Source organism: Lemur catta, chromosome 5 (genome assembly GCF_020740605.2).
Source record: "Lemur catta isolate mLemCat1 chromosome 5, mLemCat1.pri, whole genome shotgun sequence".
Classification (NCBI taxonomy): Eukaryota; Metazoa; Chordata; class Mammalia; order Primates; family Lemuridae; genus Lemur; species Lemur catta.
The window spans coordinates 13,213,620-13,239,929 of record NC_059132.1 but is presented as its reverse complement, the minus strand read 5'-3'; the positions used below and the strand labels follow the sequence as shown (position 1 = coordinate 13,239,929).

At 37.6% G+C, this 26,310-nt stretch overlaps 1 protein-coding gene across 2 annotated transcripts in view; it reads right to left on the bottom strand.

Annotated features, from left to right (window-relative positions):
• The window catches only part of CREBRF (CREB3 regulatory factor), a 56,363-nt gene that overhangs the window by 6,357 nt on the left and 23,696 nt on the right, over positions 1 to 26,310 (bottom strand). Inside the window, exons 4-8 of one of the 2 annotated variants that reach the window (XM_045551163.1) lie at positions 24,962 to 26,048; positions 15,783 to 15,977; positions 13,378 to 13,567; positions 11,791 to 11,864; positions 5,269 to 5,391 (exon numbers count right to left, since the gene is read on the bottom strand). In XM_045551163.1, the coding sequence (XP_045407119.1) occupies positions 5,269 to 5,391; positions 11,791 to 11,864; positions 13,378 to 13,567; positions 15,783 to 15,977; positions 24,962 to 26,048 (1,669 nt within the window). Of the gene's footprint in view, positions 1 to 5,268; positions 5,392 to 11,790; positions 11,865 to 13,377; positions 13,568 to 15,782; positions 15,978 to 24,961; positions 26,049 to 26,310 lie in introns of those variants that run through there. The other variant, XM_045551164.1, reaches the window with a different exon arrangement.

Genomic DNA, 26,310 nt, shown 5'->3' with positions numbered 1-26,310 from the left:
CTAGCATTCTGGGAGACCTAGACGAGAGGATCGCTTGAGGCCAGGACTCCAAGACCAGTCTGGGTAACATAACAAGACCCTGTCACTACAAAAAAATGCAAAAATCTGCTGGGCATGGCAGCTTGCACCTGTAGTACCAGTTACCCAGGAGGCTGAGGCAGGAGAATTGCCTGAGCCCAGAAGTTTGAGGCTGCTGTGAGCTATGATCAGGCCACTGCACTGTAGCTTGGGCAACAGACCAAGACCCTGTCTCCAAAAAAAACTGATATCACCCTAACCATGTGATCAAACTTAGCATGACCAATAATGGGACAAACTGACATTATGTGCCTTGATTGATGGAATGAGAAGCATATATGATGCGTTCTTGCAAAAAAATTTAACTGCATCTAATCATGAGGAAACAGATTAAATCTAAATGTTATAACATTTTACAGGATCAACTACCTGGATTTTTCATTTAAAAAAAAAGACTGGCAGACTGACATAGATTAAAAGAGACAAAAGAGATATAACTAAATGCAATGCATAATCCTCCACTGGATCACAAACAAAAAGGCTATAAAGGACCTTACTGGGACAATTGGAGAAATTTAAATATGGACTCTATATTAGATATTTTATCAATGTATAAGTATCTGGGTGTGATACTGGTACTGTGGCTGACTAGGAGAATGTTCTTGCTTTTAAAAGATACATGCTGACATAATTACAGATGAAGAATCATGGTATTTGCAAGTTACCTTCCAATATCCGCCCACCCCCCCCAAATATACGCGCAGGTAGAGGCAGAAATAAAGCAAATGTAGCAGAATATTAACAATTTGTGAATCTAGTTGAATGAAATGCAGATGTTCGCTGTACTTTTTAATTCTACTATTCTATAGGATTGAAATCTTAAATGAAAAATTGAGAAAAAAGATTAAATATACATTTTATGTTATAGTTAAAAAGGCAACCTACAGGCCAGGCGCAGTGGCTCACACCTGTAATCCTAGCCCTCTGGGAGGCCGAAGCGAGTGGATCGCTCGAGGTCAGGAGTTCGAGACCAGCCTGAGTGAGACCCCGTCTCTACTAAAAATAGAAATAAAAATTATCTGGACAACTAAAAATATATATAGAAAAAATTAGCCGGGCATGGTGGCGCATGCCTGTAGTCCCAGCTACTAGGGAGGCTGAGGCAGTAGGATCGCTTAAGCCCAGGAGTTTGAGGTTGCTGTGAGCTAGGCTGACGCCATGGCACTCACTCTAGCCTGGGCAACAAAGTGAGATTCTGTCTCAAAAAAAAAAAAAAAAGGCAACCTACAGGACAAAAACACAAAGTTTGTAAATTATCAGAGGACATAAATGAAAGTGAAACCATAATAATGGATCATATAGTAAATGATTTAAAAAGGCAAAAGACCATATAAACATATCCTAGCAGATCTTTTGGTGACAGAACTAAAACCAAACATAGATCATATCAGTATGTAAAAGTGAGCTAAACTCACCTATTACATAACTCCAAAAATGAATAACAAAGAAAATCCAAATATATGCTATATATGAATATATAAAAATAGATTTTATGGCATATAAATTATTTAAATTTTAACTAAAATGTTTTAAAAAGACATAACTAATACAAAATGATTCGGAGGGACTGAAAATAAAAGGGTAGACAAAGGGATACCAAAAAAATTAATAAAACAGCTGCATTCATGATCATCATTATAATACCAGACAAGATTGAATTCACAGCAAAAGCTGAAAGACAAAAGAAGTATACTTCATGATAAAGACTATAATCCATATGAAGATCTTATAGTAATAAATTCTATTCACAGATCCCAGCATTCAAAAGCAAAAACACAGAAAATATGAGACAGAACTGAAGCACATTAGTGGGACACTTTCTGTTTTACACAGAGTAAATGGACCCCTTCCACCAAAAAGAATAAAAAAGAAGACCTAAGAATATCTAGTTAACATATATGTGTATCTTAATATAAAACAGAAAATACATCCTCTTTTCAAATGCCCACAGAATATTTAAAACTGTAATCATATATTAAGCAGCTAAAAAAATCTTAGTAAGTCACAAAAAACTAGAGGTTAGGACTAAAACTAGAAAATAATAATCCCTACCTTGTGGGAAATTTTAAATCTCCCTCAAAGAATTCTTGGTTCAAAGAGTAAATCAAACCTAAAATTTCAAAGTATTCAGAAAACAATGAAAATTTATGTTAGAATTTATATCAGCTAAGCCAGGCGAGGTGGCTCATGCCTGTAATCCTAGCACCCTGGGAGGCCGAGGCAGGAGGATTGTTTGAGCTCAGGAGCTCAAGACCAACCTGAGCAAGAATGAGACCCTGTCTTACTAAAAATGGAAATATCACCCTCTACCAAAAATAGAAAAATTGGCCAGGTGTCATGGCATGCACCTGTAGCCCCAGCTACTCAGGCTTGAGCCCAGGAGTAGATGGTTACAGTCAGCTACGATAACTCCACTGCACCCTACCCAGGGCAACAGAGTGAGACTGTCTCAAAACAAAAAACAAAAAAACCTGACTCTAGAAAAGCTTGTAATCTAACAGAGATTTTAAGATTTAAGAGAATTTAAGATTTAAGAAAAAGAAACTCCAAGGTATTTAAACTGGTCCAGGGGAAATTCTGGGAAGATGGCTGTATGGCAGCATAGATTTTTAATCTCCATTTCCCCATACATTAATAAAAACAGAGCAACTAAATGGTAAAACCATAAACCCATGGAAAACATTCACAAGTAACAAGGTATCCTCATAAACTCCAACATTCAAAAGGGTGGGAAGAAACTACCAAAAACTATAAGAACTGCACAGGATCAGCATTATCAGTATTCATGTGGGATGAGCCAAAAAGAGTAATGGATGGACCTGAGAACAAACGAAATCTAAAATACCCAATAGGTTACTCAACTGGAAAACACAGGAGGCCAACTTGATAACTGCAGCTGCAGCTATGAGAGATTTTCTCTAACCCAATAATGAGGATGAGGTGAGCGCGAGGGGCCCACGGTCTAGCCTCTGGGAACTCAGAAAATGGACGAGTCAGGACTCTTATAGGAAAAGAGCCAACACTGATAAGAAACCTCTGGAGTTGGAATTAAAATTGAGCAAGACAGGACAAAAGAAAGAAATGGTCCAAATAAAATGAGGGAGGGAAGCAGAACAAGAAATCAAGCTGCCATGTCTTTTAAAGTTAACTGAAAAGCAGAACTTTGCAAAACTAGAAAAGCTACATTATTTTATTTTATTTTTTTTTTGAGACAGTCCATCACAGCTCACTGCAACCTCCATCCCCTGGGCTCAAGCAATCCTCCTGCCTCAGCCTCCTGAGTAGGTTACATTACAGGTGTGAGCTGCCACACTCAGCCTAGAAAAGCTATTCTAAACCAACCCTTCTTTTAAAAATTTAAACCAGGCGCAGTCCCAGCTACTCAGGAAGCTGAGGCAGGTGGATCACTTGAGGCCAGGAGTTCAAGACCAGCCTGGGCAAGACAGTGAGATCCTGTCACTAAAATTTTTTTTTTAAATGAGCAACAGAAAAATATCATGGTCAGAATTCCATAAAAAGTTTTTCTAAGAAAAAAGAGAATAAGAACATTTCTACAAACAATGAAAGCATACCTAAAGACATGACCACAAAATGGATGGAAAGATAGCCTACTATTATTTCAAAATGAATTATAAAACATTAAAGAAAAGCCACAAAACATGAAAGAACATAAATCAGAAATACAAAAACTCAGAAATAAACTTACAGAACTCAGAAAAGAATTAGAAATAAAAGAAAAAATTTCTGAAATTAAAAGGAACACAAGAGCAGCAAATAACGCTTTAAGAGAAACAGAAGGTGAAATGGAGAAATAATTTAAAAATAAAAAAGAAATGGAGAGATAAAAAAGATTTGATAAAAAGTGACAAATACTGAAGATGAGCAAAGAAGATCCAACCTAGAGATAATAAAAGTCCCTGTGGAAGAAAAGCAAAACAAGGGAATAGGTCAAATACTAAAAAGATCTGAAACTACATATTGAAAGAACACAAAGTGTGTGTGAAAATATTAACCTAAAATGACCAACTCTAAGACAAAGTCTAGTAAAAATCACTGGCACTTAAAGAAAAAAAAAATCCTCTTGGTGCTTAGGCAAAACCAGCACATTATTTACAAGGAAAACATAATTAGGCAATTATTAGCAATTTCAACAGCAATGCTTTATGCCAGAAGAAAATGGAGAAATACATTCAAGATACTCAAGGAAAGAAAATGTGAGTCAAGGATTTTATATCTGGTAAAACTGACTGTCAAGCTTATCAACATACAAGACTTTAAAACAAAAAATAAAAAGGTAAAAAGAATTTTTTCTTGTAATATTAAATTTCCCCCTATACCTAACAAAGGAAGACTGAAAATGCTTTTAAAAAGAAAAAAAAGAAATGCTTTGAAAGAATACATAAAACATTAAAAAAGCACCAATCCATTTGAAGAAAAAGTCAAGCACTGAATTAATCTACACTGAAGTGGGAAATAAGTGATTGTTTAAGAAAATACTGACCTTCAGGGTCTACTCTTCAACTAAGACTGTTTTCAATATAAACAAAGTTTTGCTCAAGATAAACATTTGACCTTTTATTGTGTTAATTTAATTTTTTGGATTTTCGTAGAGTGTATTATGCTGTGATGCCCCTGGGATGCTACTGATCTGTAAGGTGATTTGCTCCTATGGCAGCAAAGCCACTGGGCCTTTCCAGTTCCCATGTCTCTGTCTATACTAGCCATCTCTCTCTTCCCTGTCAGCTGCCAGTCTGACTGGCTTCTGGATGCCTGCCTCTCTGATCCTCCCCACATTGTGCTATCTATTCAGGGATGGGAAACCAGATAGCCAAGTTTGTTAAAATCATGTGAAATGTATCACTGAGTAAAACAAATAAGAATCTCTACTAAAGTGCAAACTGCAGCCTTGACAGCTCAGGGGCCTTTTCCCCCTATGGAAGGTTAAAGTTCCTAGAAGTCTATTTTTCTTAAGTGTTAAAACTCTTTAATGACTAAATCTAAATTACAAATTATAGTAACCAGCAGTACATGTTTATGAACAATAAATCTCAAAAGATAAAACTACTCATAAAGGAGAATAACTACAATGTGAACACTTGACTTTTTCCTTAAACTAAAAGAACTTCTGATATTCCCTTGAATTATATATCTTATGCCACATGTTATTATTTGTTTATGAATTCTTCTTACCAAGAGTATCTTTAATGAGGATTTCAAGCTTCTGGCCCATGTTGGGTCCTCTCTCCTCTCTTGGATTCTGTACCCGGTTTACAATCTCTTGCTTGATAGAGTTGATTACAAACAATAAATTATCTGTAAGACAGAAAAAAACACTTGGAACATGTCACTAACATAGAAGAATTTCCTTTTAATTATGTAATAACAGCTACTCAATTAAAAATGGAGAACATGTAAGAACATTAAGCAGTGATGGTTATATGCTTTCTATCCCAAGAGACTAATTTTGAATGATGTGGCTCTTTTTTTCTTTTCTAAAATTGCTTGTTTCCAGAAATGTGTTTTTTTTTTTAACACCTTAAGATCGTTGAGTATGATGTGGCACTTTTGATAACACTCTGTAGCTAGGCACAGTGGCGTGCACCTGTAGTCCCAGCTACTCAGGAGGCTGAAGCACGAGGATCACTTGAGGCCAGGAGTTTGAGGCAGTAGTATGCTAGGATCACACCTGTAAATAGCCACTGCACCCCAACCTGGGCAACACAGAAGGGCCAATCTCTAATTTTAAAGGGCAATAAAACAAAAAGAGGTAACACATTGTTGACAAGCACCAATGTCCACTACCCTGTTAGCAACTTGTCTTAGAACTAGTCTTCACTACTTTAAGACTGATAGTGCCTACTATATCAAAGCACAGGACCTTAGTAAATGTTTATTAAATAAGTCAAACCAAGTCCTTCAAAGACAAGAGCTTTGAAAAAAATTTTCCTACCTTAAAAAGCTTAAAAACAAACAAACAGATTAAAGTTAACCTAAATTAAATAGGAGGGCAACAATAAAAAGTATAAATCAATGCAACAGAAAACAAATACGCAATAAAGAAAATTAACAAAATCAAAATCTAGTTCTTTGAAAAGAGCAAACAAAATTGAAAAGAAAAAACAAAATTGACAACCCCTCCTCCCAGGTAGACTGATCATGAAACATTAGAGATAACACTAATCACCTGTATCTGGAATTAAAAAGGGGTTATCACTTTAGAATCTATAGACAGTAAAAGGATAATAAGAAAATACTATGCTAAAAAGTCAAGAACTTGGAAGAAATGGACAAATATCTTCAAAATGCAATGTAAACCTGACACGAGAAGAAATGAAAAATCTGAATAGCCTATTTCTAGTAAAGGAATTGAAATTACCAAAAATCTTCCTAAAACAAAACCCAGAGGGTTTTAATGGCAAATTCTACCATAGATACAATGAAGAAATAAAAATGATCTTATCAAACTTTCTCAAAAAAGAGGAAGAAAGATCATGGCCCAGTTCATTCTATGAGGCCAGTATAGCCCTAGTACCAAAACCTTACAAAGATATTACAAAAAAAAGAAAGAAAGAAAAATCACAGACCAATATCCCTCTTGAATATAGACACAAAAGTCCTTAACAGAGCATTGCCAATGGAATCCAACAAAAAATATTAGAATAGAATACTATAAAATATTAGCAATAGAATCCAATATAAAAAGGAAAATGCATCATAACCAAGTAGAGTTTATTCCAAGAATGCAAGGTTGGTTAACATTCAAAAATAAATTAATGTAATTCACCACATTAGCAGGTAAATATGTGATATATTAACAGAACAAAGGAGAACAATACACGATTGTTCTAATAGGTGCAAAAAAAAAAGCATCAATACCTATGCATGATAAATGAAACTAGGAATAGAAGAGAACTACCTCAAAATGATAAAAGGTCTCTCATCTACAAAAAAGCACACTACCAAGATCATACCTAAAGGTAAAAGATTTCCCCCTGAGGCTGTAAATAAGGCAATAACCACTTTTATTCAATATTGTGGCCAGATGTCTTAGACATTGCAATAAGGCAGAAAAAGAGATCGGATAAAGATCAGAAATGAAGAAATAAACCACCCCTATTGGGAGATGGTGACTGCTGAAGTAGGAAGCAAGGAATCTACATATCCGCTATTGGAACTTAGCTATTTACTGGCTAATAAATCACAAGATACAAGAGTAAATACACAAAAATCCATTTTTATATATTAGCAAATAGCTCAAAAATAAAATTTCAAAAACAATCCCATTTACAGCAACACTAAAAATATAAAATACCCCAGGATTATATCTAACAAAAGATGCTCGAGCACTCTACACTGAAAACTATTAATATAAAACACAGCAGAGATAAATTAAAGATTTAGCTAGATGGAGAAAAATATCAGGTCCATGGATTGGAAGACTCCATTTTAAGATGGTAATTCTCTCCAAATTGATCTACAGATTCAAAGCAATCCTAATGAAAACTCCAGTAAACATTTTGGAAAAAGTGATTAACTGATTCTAAAATTTATATGGACATGCAAAGGACTCAGAATTGCCAAAAAAATTTTGAAATAAAGGAACAAAATTGGAGGAACTAGAATAACAAGAACTTGGCTGGGCCCCGAGGCTCACGCCTGTAGTCCCAGCACTCTGTAAGGGGGAGGCAGGAGGATAGCTTGGGGTCAGGAGTCAAAGACCAGCCTGAGCAAGAGCAAGACCCCCATCTCTAATAAAAATAGAAAAAACTTAGCCAGGCATGGTGGTGTGTGCCTATAGTCTCAGCTACCTGGGAGGCTGAGGCAGGAGAATTGAGCCCAGGAGTTTGAGGTTGCTGTGAGCTAGGCCGACACCATGGCACTGTACCCAGGGCGACAAGAGTGAGATTTTATCTCAAAAAAAAAAAAAAAAGGTTGATGTTAGAACAAGAACTAGCAGTACCTGACTTCAAGATTTACTATAAACTACAGTAATCAAGACAGTTTTGTATTCACATAAAGGTAAGACAAATAGATCAATGAAAAGAATACAAAGTCCAGAACTAGGCCCATCTATAAGTGGTCAACTGACCGAACACAGGTGCAAAAACAACGCAATACGGAAAGTCTTTTCAATGAATGGTACTTGATCAACTGGATATTCATGTAGAAAAAATAAACATCCTCTCTTACCTCACACCACACACAAAAATTGATCTAGAATGGATCATGCAAAACTAAATGCAAAACTTAAACTACACAAATTCTAAGAGAAAACATACAAGAAAATATTTGCAATTTTGGAGATGGCAAAGGTTTCTTAGGACACAAAAATCATGAAACATAAAAGGAAAAATTGACAAATTGAACTTCATCAAAATTTAAAATGTTTATAAATGTTTGCTCTTTGAAAGATGCCAATGAGAAAACAAAAAGCCAAGCCAAAGACTGGGATAAAATATTTTCAACACATACATCAAAGAACTTGTATCCAGAATAAATAAGAAACCTTTAGAAGACAAATCAATTTTTTTAAATGGCAAAATACTTGAACAGGCTGGGTGCGGTGGCTCACGCCTGTAATTCCAGTGTTTGGGAGCCTGAGGCAAGGATCACTTGAGGCCAGGAGTTGAGACCAGCCTGGCCAACAGAGCAAGACTCTGTCTCTACAAAAAATTAAGAAGAAAATTAGATGGGTGTGATGGTGCACGCCTATAGTTCCAGCTACTAAGGAGGCTGAGGTAGGAGGATCACTTAAGCCCAGGGGTTGGAGGCTGCAGTGAGCTATGATTGGGCCACTGCACTCTAGCCTGGGCAACAGAGCAAGATCCTGTCTCTAAAAAAATAAAAAGTAAATAAAATAATTATGCTGAGTGAAAGCAGCCAGGCAAAAAAGAGAACATTAATGATTCCATTAATATAAAATTTTAGAAAATGCAAACTAATCTCTAGTGACAGAAAGCAGATTGTGGTTACCCAGGGATGAGTATGGAGGGTAGGATGGCTTACAAAGGGTCACAAAGAAACTTTTGGAGGTAATGGAAATATTCATTACCTTGATTGGTTTCACATTTGTATGCATAGGTCCAGACTGGTCAAATTATACTCTTTAAATATGTAGAGTGATTGCACTTCAATTATAACTCAATAAAGTTAGAGGAAAACACATTTTTAATTTCAACGAACAGAATTCCTATGGTCTGAAATAAGTCTCTATCTCTTTAGAGACTGCTCTGAAATCAGTTATTTGTTATTCCTCTTCTAATAATACCAAGAAATGGCCAATCTAGACTGAGGTTGAAGAGGGAAGTGAAAAACAATAGGGAAGTAGGACAATTTAAAACCACATACAGGCCCAATACATGAAAAATGTATCATTAAACAAGGAAAGTACAGCTAACTTCCTAAATCACATGAAACAAGAAATTTGTGCTGCTCCATGAATACTTGACAGAGAACACTATTTACTCAAGGACTTTTACATAAGGGTTGGACTTATGGGAAACAGTGAGGTTCTCCCACACTCGACAGGTTAAAAGTAAATAGGTTGCTATTTTGATTTTTTTTGTTTTTGTTTTTTAAGAGACAGGGTCTTGCTCTGTCACCCAGGCTAGAGTGCCGTGATCATAGCTCACTGGCGCCTTAAACTCCTGGCCTCAAGTTATCTTCCTGACTCAGCCTCCCAGAGTGCTGGGATTACAGGTGTGAGCCACCTCAAGGTTGCTTTCAAAAGAAAAAAACCCCACCACTATAAAACCAAGACAGAGCAGAATAGCTCTTCTCAAGCCTTGAGGGAGAGGAAAATGAACACTAGGAGGGAAGGGAGAGTAAATGAAAATTGTTCTCATGCTACCACAAACCTCTGGTTTGGGGAACGGAAGCATCTGGCTCTCAGAATTTGAGTCCAAACATTAAATCCATTAACAGATTCCCCTTCTCTGATACCATGTTCATCTAGGAATTTTCTGATTTTAATTTTTCCCTATAGCTTGTTCAGGGACAAAATATATCAGTCAGGGTGAAAGTCCAATCCATTTAACAGTTCTATTTCTCATTCTGAGTCAACAAATTTACATGTGATTCATACAGCAGTCTCTAGCGAGCTTTGGTAGTAGGAATCAATGGAATAAGGAAGTTTGGTGGGATAGGATGAAATAAGTAGTATAGTGGGTCCCTGAAGCTAGTCCTTGGAACAATGCCAGTTCATGACAAATTAAAAAGGATAAGGACAACAGAGGATGTTTTACATAAAGCCGAATTTAATAGGAGATTATGCCCTTCTCAATTTTTAATACTAAAATACTCTTCCTTGATTAAAATTATAGTAATTATAGATGATGTTCAATGTTCTCACTTGGCAAAATATAAAGCTGATAAGCCTGTGTTTTCAAGTCCCAAAATCTTTTTCAAATGTCACTGATTTGTAAATCACAAACTCTAGAAACCACTGGGTTGACAGGTAATGAATAGTAAGTGTTACACAAGGCAGTTACAAAGTGACTTCCAAATTATCTAGCGGGTAGCAAGGGCGCCACTCACAGAGCTTGAAGTCAAAATGCTTCAAAAGCAAGAAAGAATAATAGGCAAATGGATAGATTTCTATTTCAACAAACCATTTTTTTTTTACCTAATTCATTTACTGAATGGCCATTAACAAATAAAAACATCAGTACATTTCACAAATTGTTAACTTTACAGTTAGAAACTCTCTTTCTGCTCTCACAAAAGGAATCAAGATGATCAAGAAAAAAGATTAAAAAAAACTGCACAAAGTTTACTGAGCACCAGACGTCATACTACACTTAAGAACAGTTCTCTAGAAACAAGTAATTGATCATTTTCCATAGTTCCACTTTCAGATTCAACTTACTCAAGAGCTACATATTGAAGAGGACACCTTTAGAGGCAAAGGAACACACCAACTCTTAGACCAGGCTTAAACAGATCAAGGGAGAAGGGAGGGGATGGTTCTTATCACAAGATCAAAACCAGAGCTTCTGAACCCTCTAATGCACTGTAAAAGGATTCCAGGTATGTGAGACAACACAGGGGCCTCCTCCCGTGAGCAGCGTACTCTTGTTATATTCCAGGATGCCTTAGATATGAGAATCGTCTACATGTGCTATGATGTGAATGACTGAGAAACATTTGGTTTAGATCAAAACCAGTGGTTCCCAAATAAATACCAGGTTGGTTGCACAAAAACAAGGTGGCAAGTGCTAAAATTATGGATTCTTGGGTTCTATTTGATTCCAATTCAGAAGATCTGGGGAGAAGCCTAGAAATCTGTATTTTAACAAGTACACAGACGATTCCAGTAGGTGATCAAATTTGGAAAACACAGCTAAATTATCCACACAAAGGTTAAAACATTATTATTGAATTTAAGGGAAATATTAAAATGAATCAACAAAACTGACTAACTTAGCAACACAATTATAAAATAGAAGTAAGAAATAACTATGGTCACAAGTGGATCAGCTTGTTAGCATAGAGATGAGATTTGGCTTAGAGAGCCACAGATACAGACACTTATACTAAAAGGAGGACAAGAATGAATGAAAGTGAACATGTGGCTTACTGAATGGATAAAGAAATAGGAGGCTAGCCCAAAACTGGGAAGAATGCAGGGAAGGCAAATAACAAAACCAAAGAAAAAGAGAGTGGTCAGCAAATAAGGGGAGGTTAATCAAATTCTTAAAAGTTTAAGTTTACCATATTCTGTGTTGAGGCCCCATAATTTCACTTTATTAGCTTCATACTGGGCTTTTTTCTTTAACCGACAAGCTCTGTGAAAGGAAGGAGCAATTAGTTCACTTTCTTTTTTCAATAAATATTCAGAATATTATTTCTTGCTGCTGTCAGACATTCTCTCATAGCACCCAAAAATCACTGCCTACTGATGTTTATCAAAGACTTGAGTTACCAAAAACACAATACAATCATTTATCCAAATTAATACTTGAAAATTTAGCACACATTTCAAAAATAAAACTATGACTAGTATATACCTATTTTAGTGGCTAAAACAAAAATAAACAAAAACTGACAATACCAAGTATTGCAGAGGATGTGAAGCAAGTGGAACCCTCATATGCTGCTGGTAGGAATGCAAAATAATACATACAAGCTACTTTGGAAAAGAGTTTGGCAGTTTCTTAGAAAGTTAAATATACACGCTTGGGTATTTATACGAGAGAAATGAAAACTTATGTTCACACAAACACCAGTAAGTTTATGGTGGTTTTATTCATAACTGCCCAAAACTGGAAGCAATCCAAACATCCCTCAATTGGTGAATGGATAAATTGTAGTATATCTCTACAAAGGAATATTGCTTGGCAATAAAAAGGAACAAACTATTACTACTCCACACAACACTATGGATGAATCTCAAATGCATAATGTGACAGAAGCCACACTCACAAGGCCACATACAGTGTATTCCATCTACGTGACATTCTGGAAAAGGCAAAACTATGAGGACAGAAAACAGATCAGTAGTTATGAGGGACAAAGGGTGCAAGAAGGGGTTTGCTTTTACAAAGAGGAATGAGGAAACTTTTTAAGGTGATAAAAATGTTCAATATCTTGATTGTAGTGGTGGTTATATGACTGGATATGTTTACAAAAACTCAAAAAGTATACACTGAAAGGGAAAAATTTTACTGTAAGTAAATTATACCTCAATAAACCTTACTTACTAAAAAAGCAAACAAAAAATAAAGCTGTGATAACATTTTTTATTATCCTATAATATAATGCACTTGAGTCCATTTACCTCTCCCTCTTAAAAACTTTTTCCATAAAGCATAAATACCATCTTTTACTTTTGAAGGAAAAATTACAATATTCTCATTGTAGTCTTTTTAAATTTTTTTTAGAGATGGAGTCTCACTCCGTCACCCAGGCTGGAGTGCAGGGGCATGATCATAGCTCACTGCAAACTCAAACTGCTGGCCTCAACCAATCCTCCCACCTTGGCCTCCCTGAGCAGGTGGGGCTACAGGTGTGTCCCACCATGCCCAGCTAATTTTTTCATTTTTCTGTAGAGACAGGGTCCCGCTATGTTGCCCAGGCTGGTCTCTAACTCCAGGCCTCAGGAGATCTTCCCGCCTCGGCCTCCCAAAGTGCTGGGATTACAGGCATGAGCTACTGCGCCCTGCCTCATTGTGGTCTTAATAAAAGAAAAATATAATTTCTGAATAATGTTGGAAGGTTACCTCCTCTATAGAAACTCACTTAGGGTCTAACCTCAGCTCCTAGACTTTATTCACCTAAGTGAACATTATTAGCATTTACCTGGAAGCCAGCTTATTTTTTTCCTTCCTTGACCTTGGCCGGGCTGTTAAGGGAAGCTCACTGACTGGAGTCAGATCACTGATCACCTTATTCAGCTTCCGTAGTTCATTGCCTATCTGGAGTAGTTTTTTAGGATTTGGAGTCAGGTCTTCCACATCAGTTCTCCGTGACTTCTTTACTGCATATTTTCCTGTAGTTTAAAAGAAGTTTAAATTAGATCATTTTAAGTAACAAGAGATACATTTTCCACGGCCATATTTTAAACCACTCACTCCCCACCACCTTTTCTTTTCGGAAGTCTTGGCACGTTTCAGAGTCTCAGCATGTTTAACAACCTATCCAGGAAGGGCTAGCCTCCTCTCTTTCCCACACTGTGGCTGCAAGAAATGAGAGTGGGCTGGGCGTGGGGGCTCACGCCTGTAATGCTAGCCCTCTGGGAGGCTGAGGCGGCTGGATCACTAGAGGTCAGGAGTTCGAGACCAGTCTGAGCGAGACCCTGTCTCTACTAAAAATAGAAATAAAAATTACCTGGACAACTAAAAATATATATAGAAAAAATTAGCCGGGCATGGTGGCGCATGCCTGTAGTCCCAGCTACTTGGGAGGCTGAAGCAGTAGGATCGCTTAAGCCCAGGAGTTTGAGGTTGCTGTGAGCTAGGGTGACACCACAGTACTCGCTCTAGCCCGGGCAACAAAAGTGAGACTCTGTCTCAAAAAAAAAAAAAAAAAAAAAGAAATGAGAGTGATAAGGCATAGTTCTAACCTTTTTGAAGGCTCTTCTCTACCCTAAGGTTTCTAGTCCCAGTATGATAAATTCTTAATTATTTGCACGGCAGTAATAAACATCTCAAATATGAGGAATGGAGTGCAAGTTCAACTGCACGCAAAAATCAGGGCTAGGGTATAATATGTGGTCAGAAGAGAGTTTGGAGATTTTACTCAAACCAAGATGTCCTAGTGCTATGTCTGAAAATTTGTCAGAAATATACATTTTTCTGTTGGACTCAAAAATCCAACAAGTAAGGATCACCTTGTTTGAAAGCTCTTCTTTGGTTGCTTTGATAAATAACATTATAGAAGACTCAAGAGGTCTTGCCTATCATTCCAGGCAAAAAGGATGGGAATGGCTCTGTTCTCTGAACTTCTACAGTATGCTGAACAACTTTCCTAGTACTTATCATGTTATACTTGGAATTATTTATTGCACTTATCTTTTAATTTTTGGTAGAAAATTGATCTGAAGGCAAAAACTCAGTAATTATTCACTGAGAGACAGCAGAGTACAGACCTGGCTCTAGCGGAAAGGGAAAATGAGGCACAAGTATATTTCAGATCCAATTTCTGTCCTCAAAAACCCTTAGCAACTTCAATCTATAGCATAAGTGAATACTAAGCTGTTTATTGACCATTAAGCTTACTAGTAGTAAGCTTACCAGTACTAATGCGAGGTTACTCTTCACTTTTTTTGGTAAAGACTTTGGATTAATGTAAAAATAACATCTGTGCAGGAGAAATTCTGCTTAATCTCAGCTTCCTGAGTTTATAATTCAAAATTTAGAGTTCATAATTCAAAATTTAACCTACCTAAGACTATAATATAAACTTCTCCCGATTCCTACCACAGGTATTCAATTCTTCTCTACTACTACTCCTCTTCTCCATAACTATTCCTCCTTTCTGTACTTTCCCTCTCCTTTTCTCCTATCACTTTGATTCCCATCTCCCCATTTACATTTAGGTCTGGATCAGAATGGAAGAAAGAAATGCTGGAGCCCATTCACTTTCTCCCCAATCCTTCCGGTTATAGGAACTGTGAGAGGTCAGGAACCAGAAGCCTCCTGGATGGGGTAAGTAGAATAAGAAGGGATTGGAGGCCAGGCGCAGTGGCTCATGCCTATAGTCCTAGCACTCTGGGAGGCCGAGGTGGGAGGCTCACTTGAGGTCTGGAGTTCGAGATCAGCCTGAGGAGTGAGACCCTGTCTCTACCAAAAAAATTAGAAAAACTAGCCAAGCATAGTGGCGAGTGCCTGTAGTCCCAGCTACTCGAGAGGCTGAGGATCACTTGAGCCCAGGAGTTGGAGGTTGCGGTGAGCTGTGGTGACGCCACTGCACTGTAGCCCGGTGACAGACCGAGACCCTGTCTCAAAAAAAAAAAAAAAAAAAAAAAAGAAGGGACTAGAAATGAAATAGTGTTTACAAAGTCTTTTCTCCCTGCTTGGGTGATGGCCCTCAATACTGGTAAAAGCTATCTGTAAGCAAAAAGCAGTCAACAAATACATCAGCTCTATACTTCCCCTCTCCAATTTGCTAGGAACGGTTGCATACCTAGGTACACTGAGTAAGCATTATGGTTTAGTACCTCTATTTAAAGTGACACTAAATATATGACTGCAATCCCCTCTTACCATGATGTAAGCCATTTTTCTGATACATATTACTTGGCAAGGTATCTCGGTTCCACTCAGAGGGCCTCAGCATTCTCTCTTGCTGTGATGGTGTCAGTTGTTCACTATACTCCCAGAAGTACCTTCTTTTACCTCTCTTCCGAGAAGATATTGAAGTCATCTCCTTCAAGTCTTCTACAGAATCATTTTCATAGCCTTGAAAAAAAAAGCCCCCCAATTTTTAAGGTTTATAAATTTCGATAAACCAATCAGGAAAAACAAAAAGATCCCTTCTATTTGTAACTTTTTTGGATGAAAGGTACATTCTTTTCATCTGAAAACACCATTGGCATGTCAAGGATAATAAACCAGGTCTATAAAACAACTTTTACATGTAAATCCCGAACTCATAAACTCTTCAGAGATTAATAAACATAGATAACTACACTGTTTATATTCCTTGGGTTTCTCTTTGGTTTTTACGAGTTAGCGTATGATACTTGTTTGGGTGTCTTCAGGCAGGACTGAAAGAACAATTAAACATAGTTACAGGAACATCAAAAGTACCATTACTTAAACACTATATTGCAACTTTTAAAAGTCTTCCTTCTAATAGTTATGTATCTAAAACATCCCAGACAGAAAACCATGTGTACTTCTATGATGTTGTCCTACTAAAGTAGAATTTTCTGAGGCAATAGTGGTTTTCATCCTACTTCACACCTTACCCCTTTTGGAAAAGTACAAAAGATGACAGTTCTCATTACAAGCTATCAAATAAAAACTTATATACCTATTCTAGCTAATATTTTACGGGAAGCAATTTGCATTAACTTCACTTTTTAAGAAGGGGGTATTTTCCCTACCAATGGGATGTTTCAGAAAATACTTGATTCTGAGCTGCGAGAGCTCTTGATCAGACTCAATACAGTATGATATACAAATCTAAAATACTGTCAAAGAATGGCCTTCTTAGATGTATTCTACATCACTAATGCTAGGTACATGGGCCATGCACAGGATGTACATAATCCCAAACCTAAAGTACCCGGAAAAAGTGGCACTGGCTAGGCAAAATGGTTATTATCTCTCCTAAATACATGGCTCCTATGGAACTGTCACTAAGAAAGTGATGACAGCTGTTCATTTTGGGGAAAAGTTTGAATTTAGAATTTTAGCAAGTTTTCTTCAGAGTAAGAATCAATCAGGAGTATACTTCCATTTATATGACATTCTGGAAAAGGCAAAACTATAGGGACACAGTGGTTGCCTAGGGGCTAAGGGTGAAGGAAAGGGATGACTATAAACATGAGGGAATTTGGGGAAGCGATCAAACTATTCTGTATATTGATTGTGGCGGTAGTTACATGACCACATGATTTGTCAAAACTCACAGAAGTTTACACTGCAAGAGAGGTGAACTTTTCTGTATGAAAACTGTATCTCAATAAACATGACTTTTAAAAGAAAGAATCAATCTGGAAAGCAGAATGATTTCTGAGCAACAGTCAAGACAAGTCTTTGAGGGCAATCCGGTGGCTCACAGCTGTAATCCTAGCCCTTTATGAGGCCAAGGTGGGAACACTGCTTGAGGTCAGTAGTTCGAGACTAGCCTGAGCAAGAGTGAGACCCTGTCTCTACAAAAAAAAAACCAAAACAACTAGTCAGGCATGGTGGCAGGCACCTGTAATTCCAGCTACTCAGGAGGCTGAGTCATGAGGATCTGCTGAGCCCAGGAGTTGGAGGTTGCAGTGAACTATGACACCACTGCACTCTAGCCCGGGTGACAGAATGAGACCCTAAAAAAAGACAAGCCTTTGTAGCACTGCTGGTATTAACATCTTTATATTAGTGCACATGTGGTACTTTAAAACAATATGGCAAGCAGTGCAACAGTGAACCTTAGGCGGATCTTAAAAAATGATGCACAAGTTGAGTGACACACTCATTTCTAGAAGTTTAATTTTTTAAAAACTGTATATAAGATAAATAAAACAATAGCTTTGGCCTATTTATTTGTGCCTCACATTTCATTTCAGATTAAAGGATTTCATCTTCTAGTTATCAATGGAGCTTTGGAAAAGATGTAAGAGCTACATTGTGTCATTAGAAATGGCTCTTTTAAAAAGGCCCTTGTTCCACTAGGGTAGCAAAATTATTGCTCACAGAGGTTACCCTAGTTTGACTGAGAACACCTCAAAACAGGCAGTTGCACCAGCCAAGACACTCTACCCTTCCTATCAATGTCAATAACTGGTGTTACACACTTAAGCTTTTCCCCAGCCCAAAGCATACGGGAAAACTTTGTATATACAGCTTCTTCAGGCAACTTCCCCCCAATACTTTATTTGATATGCTCCCTTAGCTAGCAACTACCTTTGCCTATTCCCAGGTGGCCTAGATTTCTGGCAAAACATTGTCCCCCTCACATAATATACTCACATATTTCATTTGAGACCTTTAAGAACCTGCTGAGGAATAGATTATTAACCCTATTTATACAAAGTAAAACGCTCATGGAGGCTTGACATGATTTGGCACAGCTGGGACTGAGACAGGCCCCAGGACTCAGGGAGTCTAGCTCCAAGTGGGCTTCCCACTTTGCTTGTGCCTGACTAGTTAAATGGTCTAAATGGATTTTTTTCACATATATTTCATGTAGAGTTTAAAGAGTCCTCAAGATTATTTATTTCCTCTGTGCTACCCAAATTAGTTACTAATTTTACTTTCAAACATTCAGCCTTTTTCCAAAAAGTATTTAAGGGCCATCAGTTTTCTTTGACCTAATACATTAACATTTTCTAATAGCATACATCATAAATTCATCATCTCTCTCTCTCTCTCTCTCTCTCTCTCTCAGACACACACACACACACACACACACACACAGAATTTCTTGGCTGAAGCCATCTACCTTTCAATAAAGAGTCTATCATGCTCAAGAAGAATGCAGAAAAGTCATACTGCTAAACCACTGGCCTAACATTTAGGGTCATTAAATATTTCTCAAAGTATGTTCTAAGGGACACTGTTACCATAAGATACGGCTTCAACTCCAAGTAAATTCTGTGGTCAAGTAAGTTTTAAGAAACTCTTATCCTGAATACCTCTCTTGCCAAATCACAGTACACACAGGCATATTAAAAGACTCTCTAAGAAATCATAACAGTAACTAAACCCACTTAACTCTAAGTTCCATGAGGACAAAGATCATGTCTGCTTTGTTCATATCTGTACAGCCAGTACCTAACATACATAGTGCCTGATACAAAAGTAAGCACTCAAAAAACTTTTTTTAACAAACCAATGATTTTGTTTAATACAACATTTCCCATGGAGTCCTTTCCCTTTTCATCTGATATATTACCATCTTGATCTAACTGATTCCTTCCTGATAAGATTATCAAAGGAAGTCACAAAGACCACATTTACTGCCTAAAATTCCAATCACACATCTCTGGTTATGCAGACTTCTGCCTTTAATAAAGTCAACTGCGAAAACATTTAGTGGAGATTACAAACTAAACTCTTATTCTGGGAACCCAATTCTTAATCTTAGAACCATGTAATTTCATGACTCCAAACAGTTCTAGCCTGTTCACAGAAAAGGCTCTATTAAAACTTGGGAGCCAGTCCAGAATAGGGACTAAAACTCCATTTTGCACCTTTCCTGAAACTCTGTAAGTGCATGAACTGTTGTAGCCATCTGCCAAGAAATAGCATCAAGGGACCTAGTCATCACAAAAGGGCCTTTGTAAACTGTCTGCTATAAATCAAACCAATCAACACCCCCCCACAACTAGCACTCTGAAGAAACTATAGCTATCTTCACTCTTTTGATTCGAAGAAATTCTGTTTTTCATCAAAAACTCACTTTTGGATCCCTGAAGTCACTTGTTTAACTTTTTCTTCCAAGAAAAGGAGAAATTTTTATTAGCAAATGTGAATAAAGCTCAAATAATACTACAAAAGTGTGTTAATTTTATAGTTAAAGATTGTTGCTCATTAACATTTGCAAGAACTGTTCAACTAATACTAACCAAAAGGGTTTTACTTCAAGTCAACTGGAAGTGAATGGCTCAAATGCCATCCAGAAATCTAACATCATTGTCAAATAGGTCCAAGAAGAGAACTTGACCCTACCAAGTGCCAGCTAATGCATAAAGCCACTGCCTCTTGAACAGCTAGTAGTCTGAAAAATAAGGGAAAAAAAAGAAAGAAAGAAAAAAAAAATAAAACCATTGCCTGGTTATGTAAGACCAAGAGGGTAACAAAAAGGGTTCTTCTAAAGGGACAAGGGAAGATAATATGGAGTGTCAGGACAACACCAACTGCAACACTAGTTCCCCCCCTCTATAAAAGTCAAAGGGCTGAGAAAATAAAAATAGAGATCAATTAACCATGTCATCTCTCTTTATGAACCTCCTTATCTTACATCCAGATAGAACCCAGTCAAAGGATCAAGGATAAATTTCAAATGGAATTAAAAGTCAAAGAAAAGCATGAGACCTCAAGCTTCAAGATGGCCCCCATGGTCCCAAAACTAGCCCTCACATCCCCAGGATATCCCCACAGACCCAGGAGGCCCATTGCAGCACCAGGCAGGTCTCTGCAGACCTAGACTACAGGCCACACTCACAGTCCCAGGCACTAGGCCTGCGCTAGTGGATCCCAGTGCCAGGCTGGCCCATGGAGTCAGGACCAAGTCTACCCCTGCAGATACAGATGCCAGGCAAGCCCCTGTGGACTTAGGCTCTAAACACACCCCAGTCTCAGCTCACCTCCTGTGGACTCAGGTTTCAGGCTGGCCTCAGCTGACCCAGGCTTCAGGCCTGCTCCCAAAAATCTAGGCACCAGGACAGCCTCTACAGACCCAGGTGCCCGAGCCAGGCATCAGGCCAGCCTACCCAAGGACTCTAGCAGCAAGCTTGCCTGCAGACTCCTTCAGCTGGCCCACCCAGAATCCTCTGGATGGGCTGACAAATGAAGGATTTTCCCTGGCAAAGGCAGTCTGTAAAGTGGAAGAAGTATTTACATCTTCCAATGCACAGATACAAATTCAATGCCACAAAGATCACAAATAATAGGGAAACAAGACAGTGGCAAAGGAACAAAATAAAGCACCAGCAACTGATCCAAAATAACACAGATGTATGAACTGCCTGACAAAGAACTCAAAATAATTGTCTTAAAGAAGCTTAGTGAGCTACAAGAGAACATGGATGTATAACTAAATGAAATCTGGAGCTACAGAACACAATTACTGAAGTAAAAAATTCCAGACAGAGCTTCAACAGAACAATTGCTCAAACAGGAGAAAGAATCACTGAGCTCAAAGACAGGTTATTTGAAATTACCCAGTTAGAGGAACAAAAAGAAAAAAACTGAACAAGAGTGAAGAAAGCCTATGGGACTTATGTGACACCATAAAACAAAACAATATGCATATCACAGGAATACTGGAAGGAGGAGAGAAAGAGCAAGATGCAGAAAGCTTACTTAAAAAAACAATGATACTGGGACATGGTGGCTCACACCCACTTCAGGAGACCAAGGCAGGAGGATAGCTTAAGGCCAGGAGTGCAAGACTAGCTTGGGCAACATAGTGAGACTCTGTCTCTACAAAAATTTTTAAAAATTAGCTATGCACAGTGGTATGTGACTGCAGTCCTAACTACTTGGGAGGCTGAGGTGGGAGGATTGCTTGAGCCCAGGCGTTGGACATTACAGTGAGCTTTAATTGTATCACTGCGCTCCAACCTGGGTGAAAGAGCAAGACCTCGTCTCTTAAAAAAAAATAAAAGCAAGGAAAGAAAGAAAGAAGAAAAAATGACAGAAAATTTCCTAAATTTGGAGAAGCAAATGAACATCCATCTCCATGAAGTTCAAAGAACCCTAAATAGATTAAACATAAAAAGATCTTCACCAAGATATATTATAATCAAATTCTCAAAGGAAAAAAACAAAACAAAACGAGAATTCAAAAAGCAGCAACAGAGAAGCAACTTGTTACAAACAAGGAAACCCTCATAAGACTCATAAAACTATAGTGGTTTTCTCAACAGAAATCTTGGAGGCTAGAATAGAATGGAATAATATACTCAAAGTGCTTAAGGGAAAAAAACCCTGCCAACCAAGAACACTATACCCAGGAAATCTGTCCTTCAGAAATGAAGACAAGATAAAAACTTTCTCCCCCCAAAAGCAAAGGCTCAGGGAGTTCATCACCAGTCAGCATGCATTATAAGAAATGCTAATGGAGGCCGGGCGCGGTGGCTCATGCCTGTAATCCTAGCCCTCTGGGAGGCTGAGGCAGGTGGATCGCTCGAGGTCAGGAGTTTGAGACCAGCCTGAGCGAGACCCTGTCTCTACTAAAAATAGAAATAAAAATTATCTGGACAACTAAAAATATACATAGAAAAAATTAGCCGGGCATGGTGGCGCATGCCTGTAGTCCCAGCTACTCGGGAGGCTGAGGCAGTAGGATCGCTTAAGCCCAGGAGTTTGAGGTTGCTGTGAGCTAGGCTGACGCCACAGCACTCACTGTAGCCCAGGCAACAAAGTGAGACTCTGTTTCAAAAAAAAAAAAAAAACAAAACGAAATGCTAATGGAAGTGCTTCAAGTTGAAATGAAAGGATGATAATAACTAACAACAAGAAAATCTATTAAAGTATAAAATTAAGAATATAATCATATTCAGAATGCCTAATACTGTAATGGTGGTACATAAAACACTTTTAACTCTGGTATAAAAGTTAAAAGACAAAGGTACTAAAAATAATTATGGATACAATAATTTGTTAATGGATATACGATATAAAAAGATGTAAATTGTGATATTAATAACAAAATGTAAAGGGCAGAGTTTTTATATACAGTTGAAGTTAAATTGTTATCAGCTTAACACACTGACTGCCACACTGGAAGAAAAATTTTTTTCTTGAGGCCACAGTGTTTTATTATGAAAATAGAATAAAAACTTCAAAATACAAAACAATCCTTTCTAATTTATTGAAAAAATTTGTTATTTTTTATTGTTTTTTGTGCGTCAGTTATATGCAACTTGAAAAATAGTTCACACGGCTCCCAAGGTAAAGAGATGTGTGAGTTACATATGCCCCAGGCTCAAAACTAGCATGAGTTAAATACAATTCACATAGCAGTTAATGTGTTAAATGTTCTTACCACCACCACCACCACCAAAAAAAAAGGTAACTATATGAGGTGATAGATATGTTAATTATCTTGATTATAGTAATTATTTCACAATGTATACATATAACAAAATACCATGTTTCATGTTGTATACCTTAAACATGTACAATTTTTATTTGCCAAGTATACCTCAATAAAGTTGAGGGAAAAAGTCAAAGAAAAGCAAAACTACAACAAACAGTGGGGTAGATAATATAGTGGTTGCTGCCTTGGTGATGGTAGGATTTACTGACTCCCTCTGATCTACATATTCCTTTAAGTACCAGCTGGCAAAGACACTTCCTTCCCCACATTTTCCATTTCTTTAGTTATTACCCACCCCCTTTTTGTCTCACTCTTCCCCTACCCTCTTACCCTAATCCTAAATAGGAAACTAAAGCAATATCCCTGACCTGTCAGACTTGAAGGACCACTCAGGGACAGCACTATGATCTTCCAAGGGGAGGTAACTATATAAATTACACCCACCTACAAAGACAAGTCTCCTTGAAACATCTTAAAGCAGATTGTATTAATCTGCCAAAAATTTTCCTGTTTATTGAAAAAGACAATTATTCTATCTAGACTATATAGAGTTCTAAAGCAAACCAAAGAAAAAGGCACAAACACTTTTCCTTCACATTAAAGTGCCTTTTGCTTACTTGAAACTCTACCCAAATCAAACAACTTATGTCAAATGCATAAATTTAAGCATTTGTGTTACAGAAAGATTTCACCAAATGAAGAAAGTCTTTCAGCAATAATAGTGCTTCACTGGCTACAATATAGCTACTGTGCCTTTAACACCTTTCAGAATATTAAATATCAATGTTTATACTGCCTGAAATTCTAACAATTATCACTATAACAAAATGGGTCTTTGATAATTTATAAAGTTTTTTCTTAATAACTTAGTTTCTATCCAGAATTATTAGTATCAACACTATTTTTGAAGAAAACTTTTAAGTTTGAAGATCTTCATTTCTTTGTGCATTTTTAACTGTGTGCCACTTGGCAATATCATTTTCATAAATAAACTGCACAGGCCAAGAGCGGCAAAAACCCAAGGATGTAATGCTTAAGTGAACCAGTTCCCCCCAGATTTCATTTTCTTTGTCCCTTTTTTATATATGTACTATATATAAATAAAGCAGAGTCTCTTTCATGCTCAAATTATAGCATGTATTTTCCTTAAATAGGAAAATACTCTGTATATAAAAATGCAGCCGACACATAAAAAAAGCTCTCTTTGGGTAAGGCACGGTGGCTCATGCCTGTAATCCTAGCACTCTGGGAGGCGGAGACAGGAGGATTGCTTGCACTCAGGAGTTCGAGACCAGCCTGAGCAAGAGCGAGACCCTGTCTCTACTAAAAACAGAAAAATTAGCTGGGCATCATGGTACACCCCTGTAGTCCCAGCTACTGAGGAGGCTGAGGCAGGAGGATGGCTTGAGCCCGGGAGTTTGAGGTTGCAGTGAACTATGATGATGCCACTGCACTCTACCTGGAGTATAGAGCAATAGTCTCCAAAAAAAAAAAAAAAAAAAAAAAGCCAAAGCTTTCTGTTACATTATTTATGAGTAGGCTTTGTTGCTTATAGGCATGAGTAATATAAACCATTATCATTTGGTTCGCCATTCTGGATACTCCTAACTTAGCTCATCTACAACAGAGGGACACAAGCATAAACAGGAGTATTTTTTTAAACCAATAAAATTCTGGCATCTTTGCACAAATGTCAAAGAGAGAGACAAAGTCACTTAGCATAAGATAAATTAAGAATAAGCCCTCAAGGAATCAGCATGAACTACTATATGAGCAAAATCATCATTTTAGAACTGAAAAAAAAGAATTATAGAAAAAGAAAAAAGTAATTATATATCCAAGCCAAGATATTAAGTCATTTAATACTCAAACTAAAATAAAGAAATCATCTAAACAAAAACTTTCTATTTCAAAATAGTAACAGAAAGTCAGCTTGGTAAGCATCCAAGCATTGTAATACCTGGTTCAGAGAAAGTATCACTAATATCATCATCCTTGTCATCTTCATAATCCTCTTCTTCCTCTTCCTCCTCTTCATTTTCAGAGAGTTCATGCTCACTGCCAAACCCTTCATCATGGTCCTCATCATCAAGATCCTCCTCGTCCTCCTCATCTTCTTCAGGACTGCATTTGGTTGGCTGTTCACTCAAGTTGTCAGAGACAAAAAGAGAATAATTGTGCTCTTCTTTTTTCTGGGATGAATCTGAGACCAATGTGCTGGCAGAAAGGCTGCTACTCTCTCCTGCTGCAATTGACCCAGGACCCTCCTGGGGCAGGGGACTGAGTAACAGTTCCTGGGTTTCTTTAAAAGGCAAAGCAGGAGTGGCATGACCTTGAAGAGTCTCCATCCCTTTTTTCTCTTGTCTCTTTGCTACCACACCACAGTAGCAAGTGTTCTCTTTTGCTGCCTCTGCGTGAACCTGGCTCAAAAAGGGCCGGCTCTGTTGGACTGGGTTGATCTTTACCTTTGCCTTTTTTACATAGTCCTTACATTCAACATGAAAGTTCACCTTTTCATTATGATACATGTTGGTCTTCACCATGATTTGTGTGCTTGAAGTGGGTTTACTTGCTTTTTGGACACAGTCTGACAAAGGGACATCAGCCTGTAGAGTCTTAGAAGAACATACAGGGGCAGCTGCTCTGCTTGTGATCTTTTTACCAGGGAATGAAGAGGGCAAGGGATTTTGTTTGACACTGAAAAGTGAATCGGGGTAATAAAGGGAATCAGAAATAGACTGTGAGTCCTCACTATTAAGCTGGGCTAAAGTTGGAGTTTTACTTATGACCTCTTCATCCTGGTAAGGACTAGAAAAGTCATCAAGACCCAAGTAATCCACTTCTTTTGTTCCCCAAATGTCACAGCTGGTTAGTTTGGTGTACTTTGTTAAGTCTTCACAGTATGTATCCCACTGTTCCCAGTTTGAGGTTAAAGCACCCTCATTATCCAGGACATCTGTGAAAGACTCCAGATTTTCAATGTCTTTGCAGTCCTCTAAAGAAAGGAAGTTGTCTCTAGGATTCTGTTGGTAGTTCATCTCTCTATCCTGAGAAAAGTTTAAAAAAAGAAATTACATATCATATTTTTGGAAGGAGATATTTACCTCCATCCTCACTTCTATATATCAAATTGATAAATCAGTATTCAACTTTTGGTCTAAGGTAAAGGCTACTGACATGACACTTTACCATTCCACATAATGTCTTCATTTCCTTCGGCAAGAAAAAAAAAAGTCCCATGAGAGACTTAGGTATGATCTAAATACCAAGGGCTCTTGAGCTTTACCATAAACACTCTTCCTGAAAAAA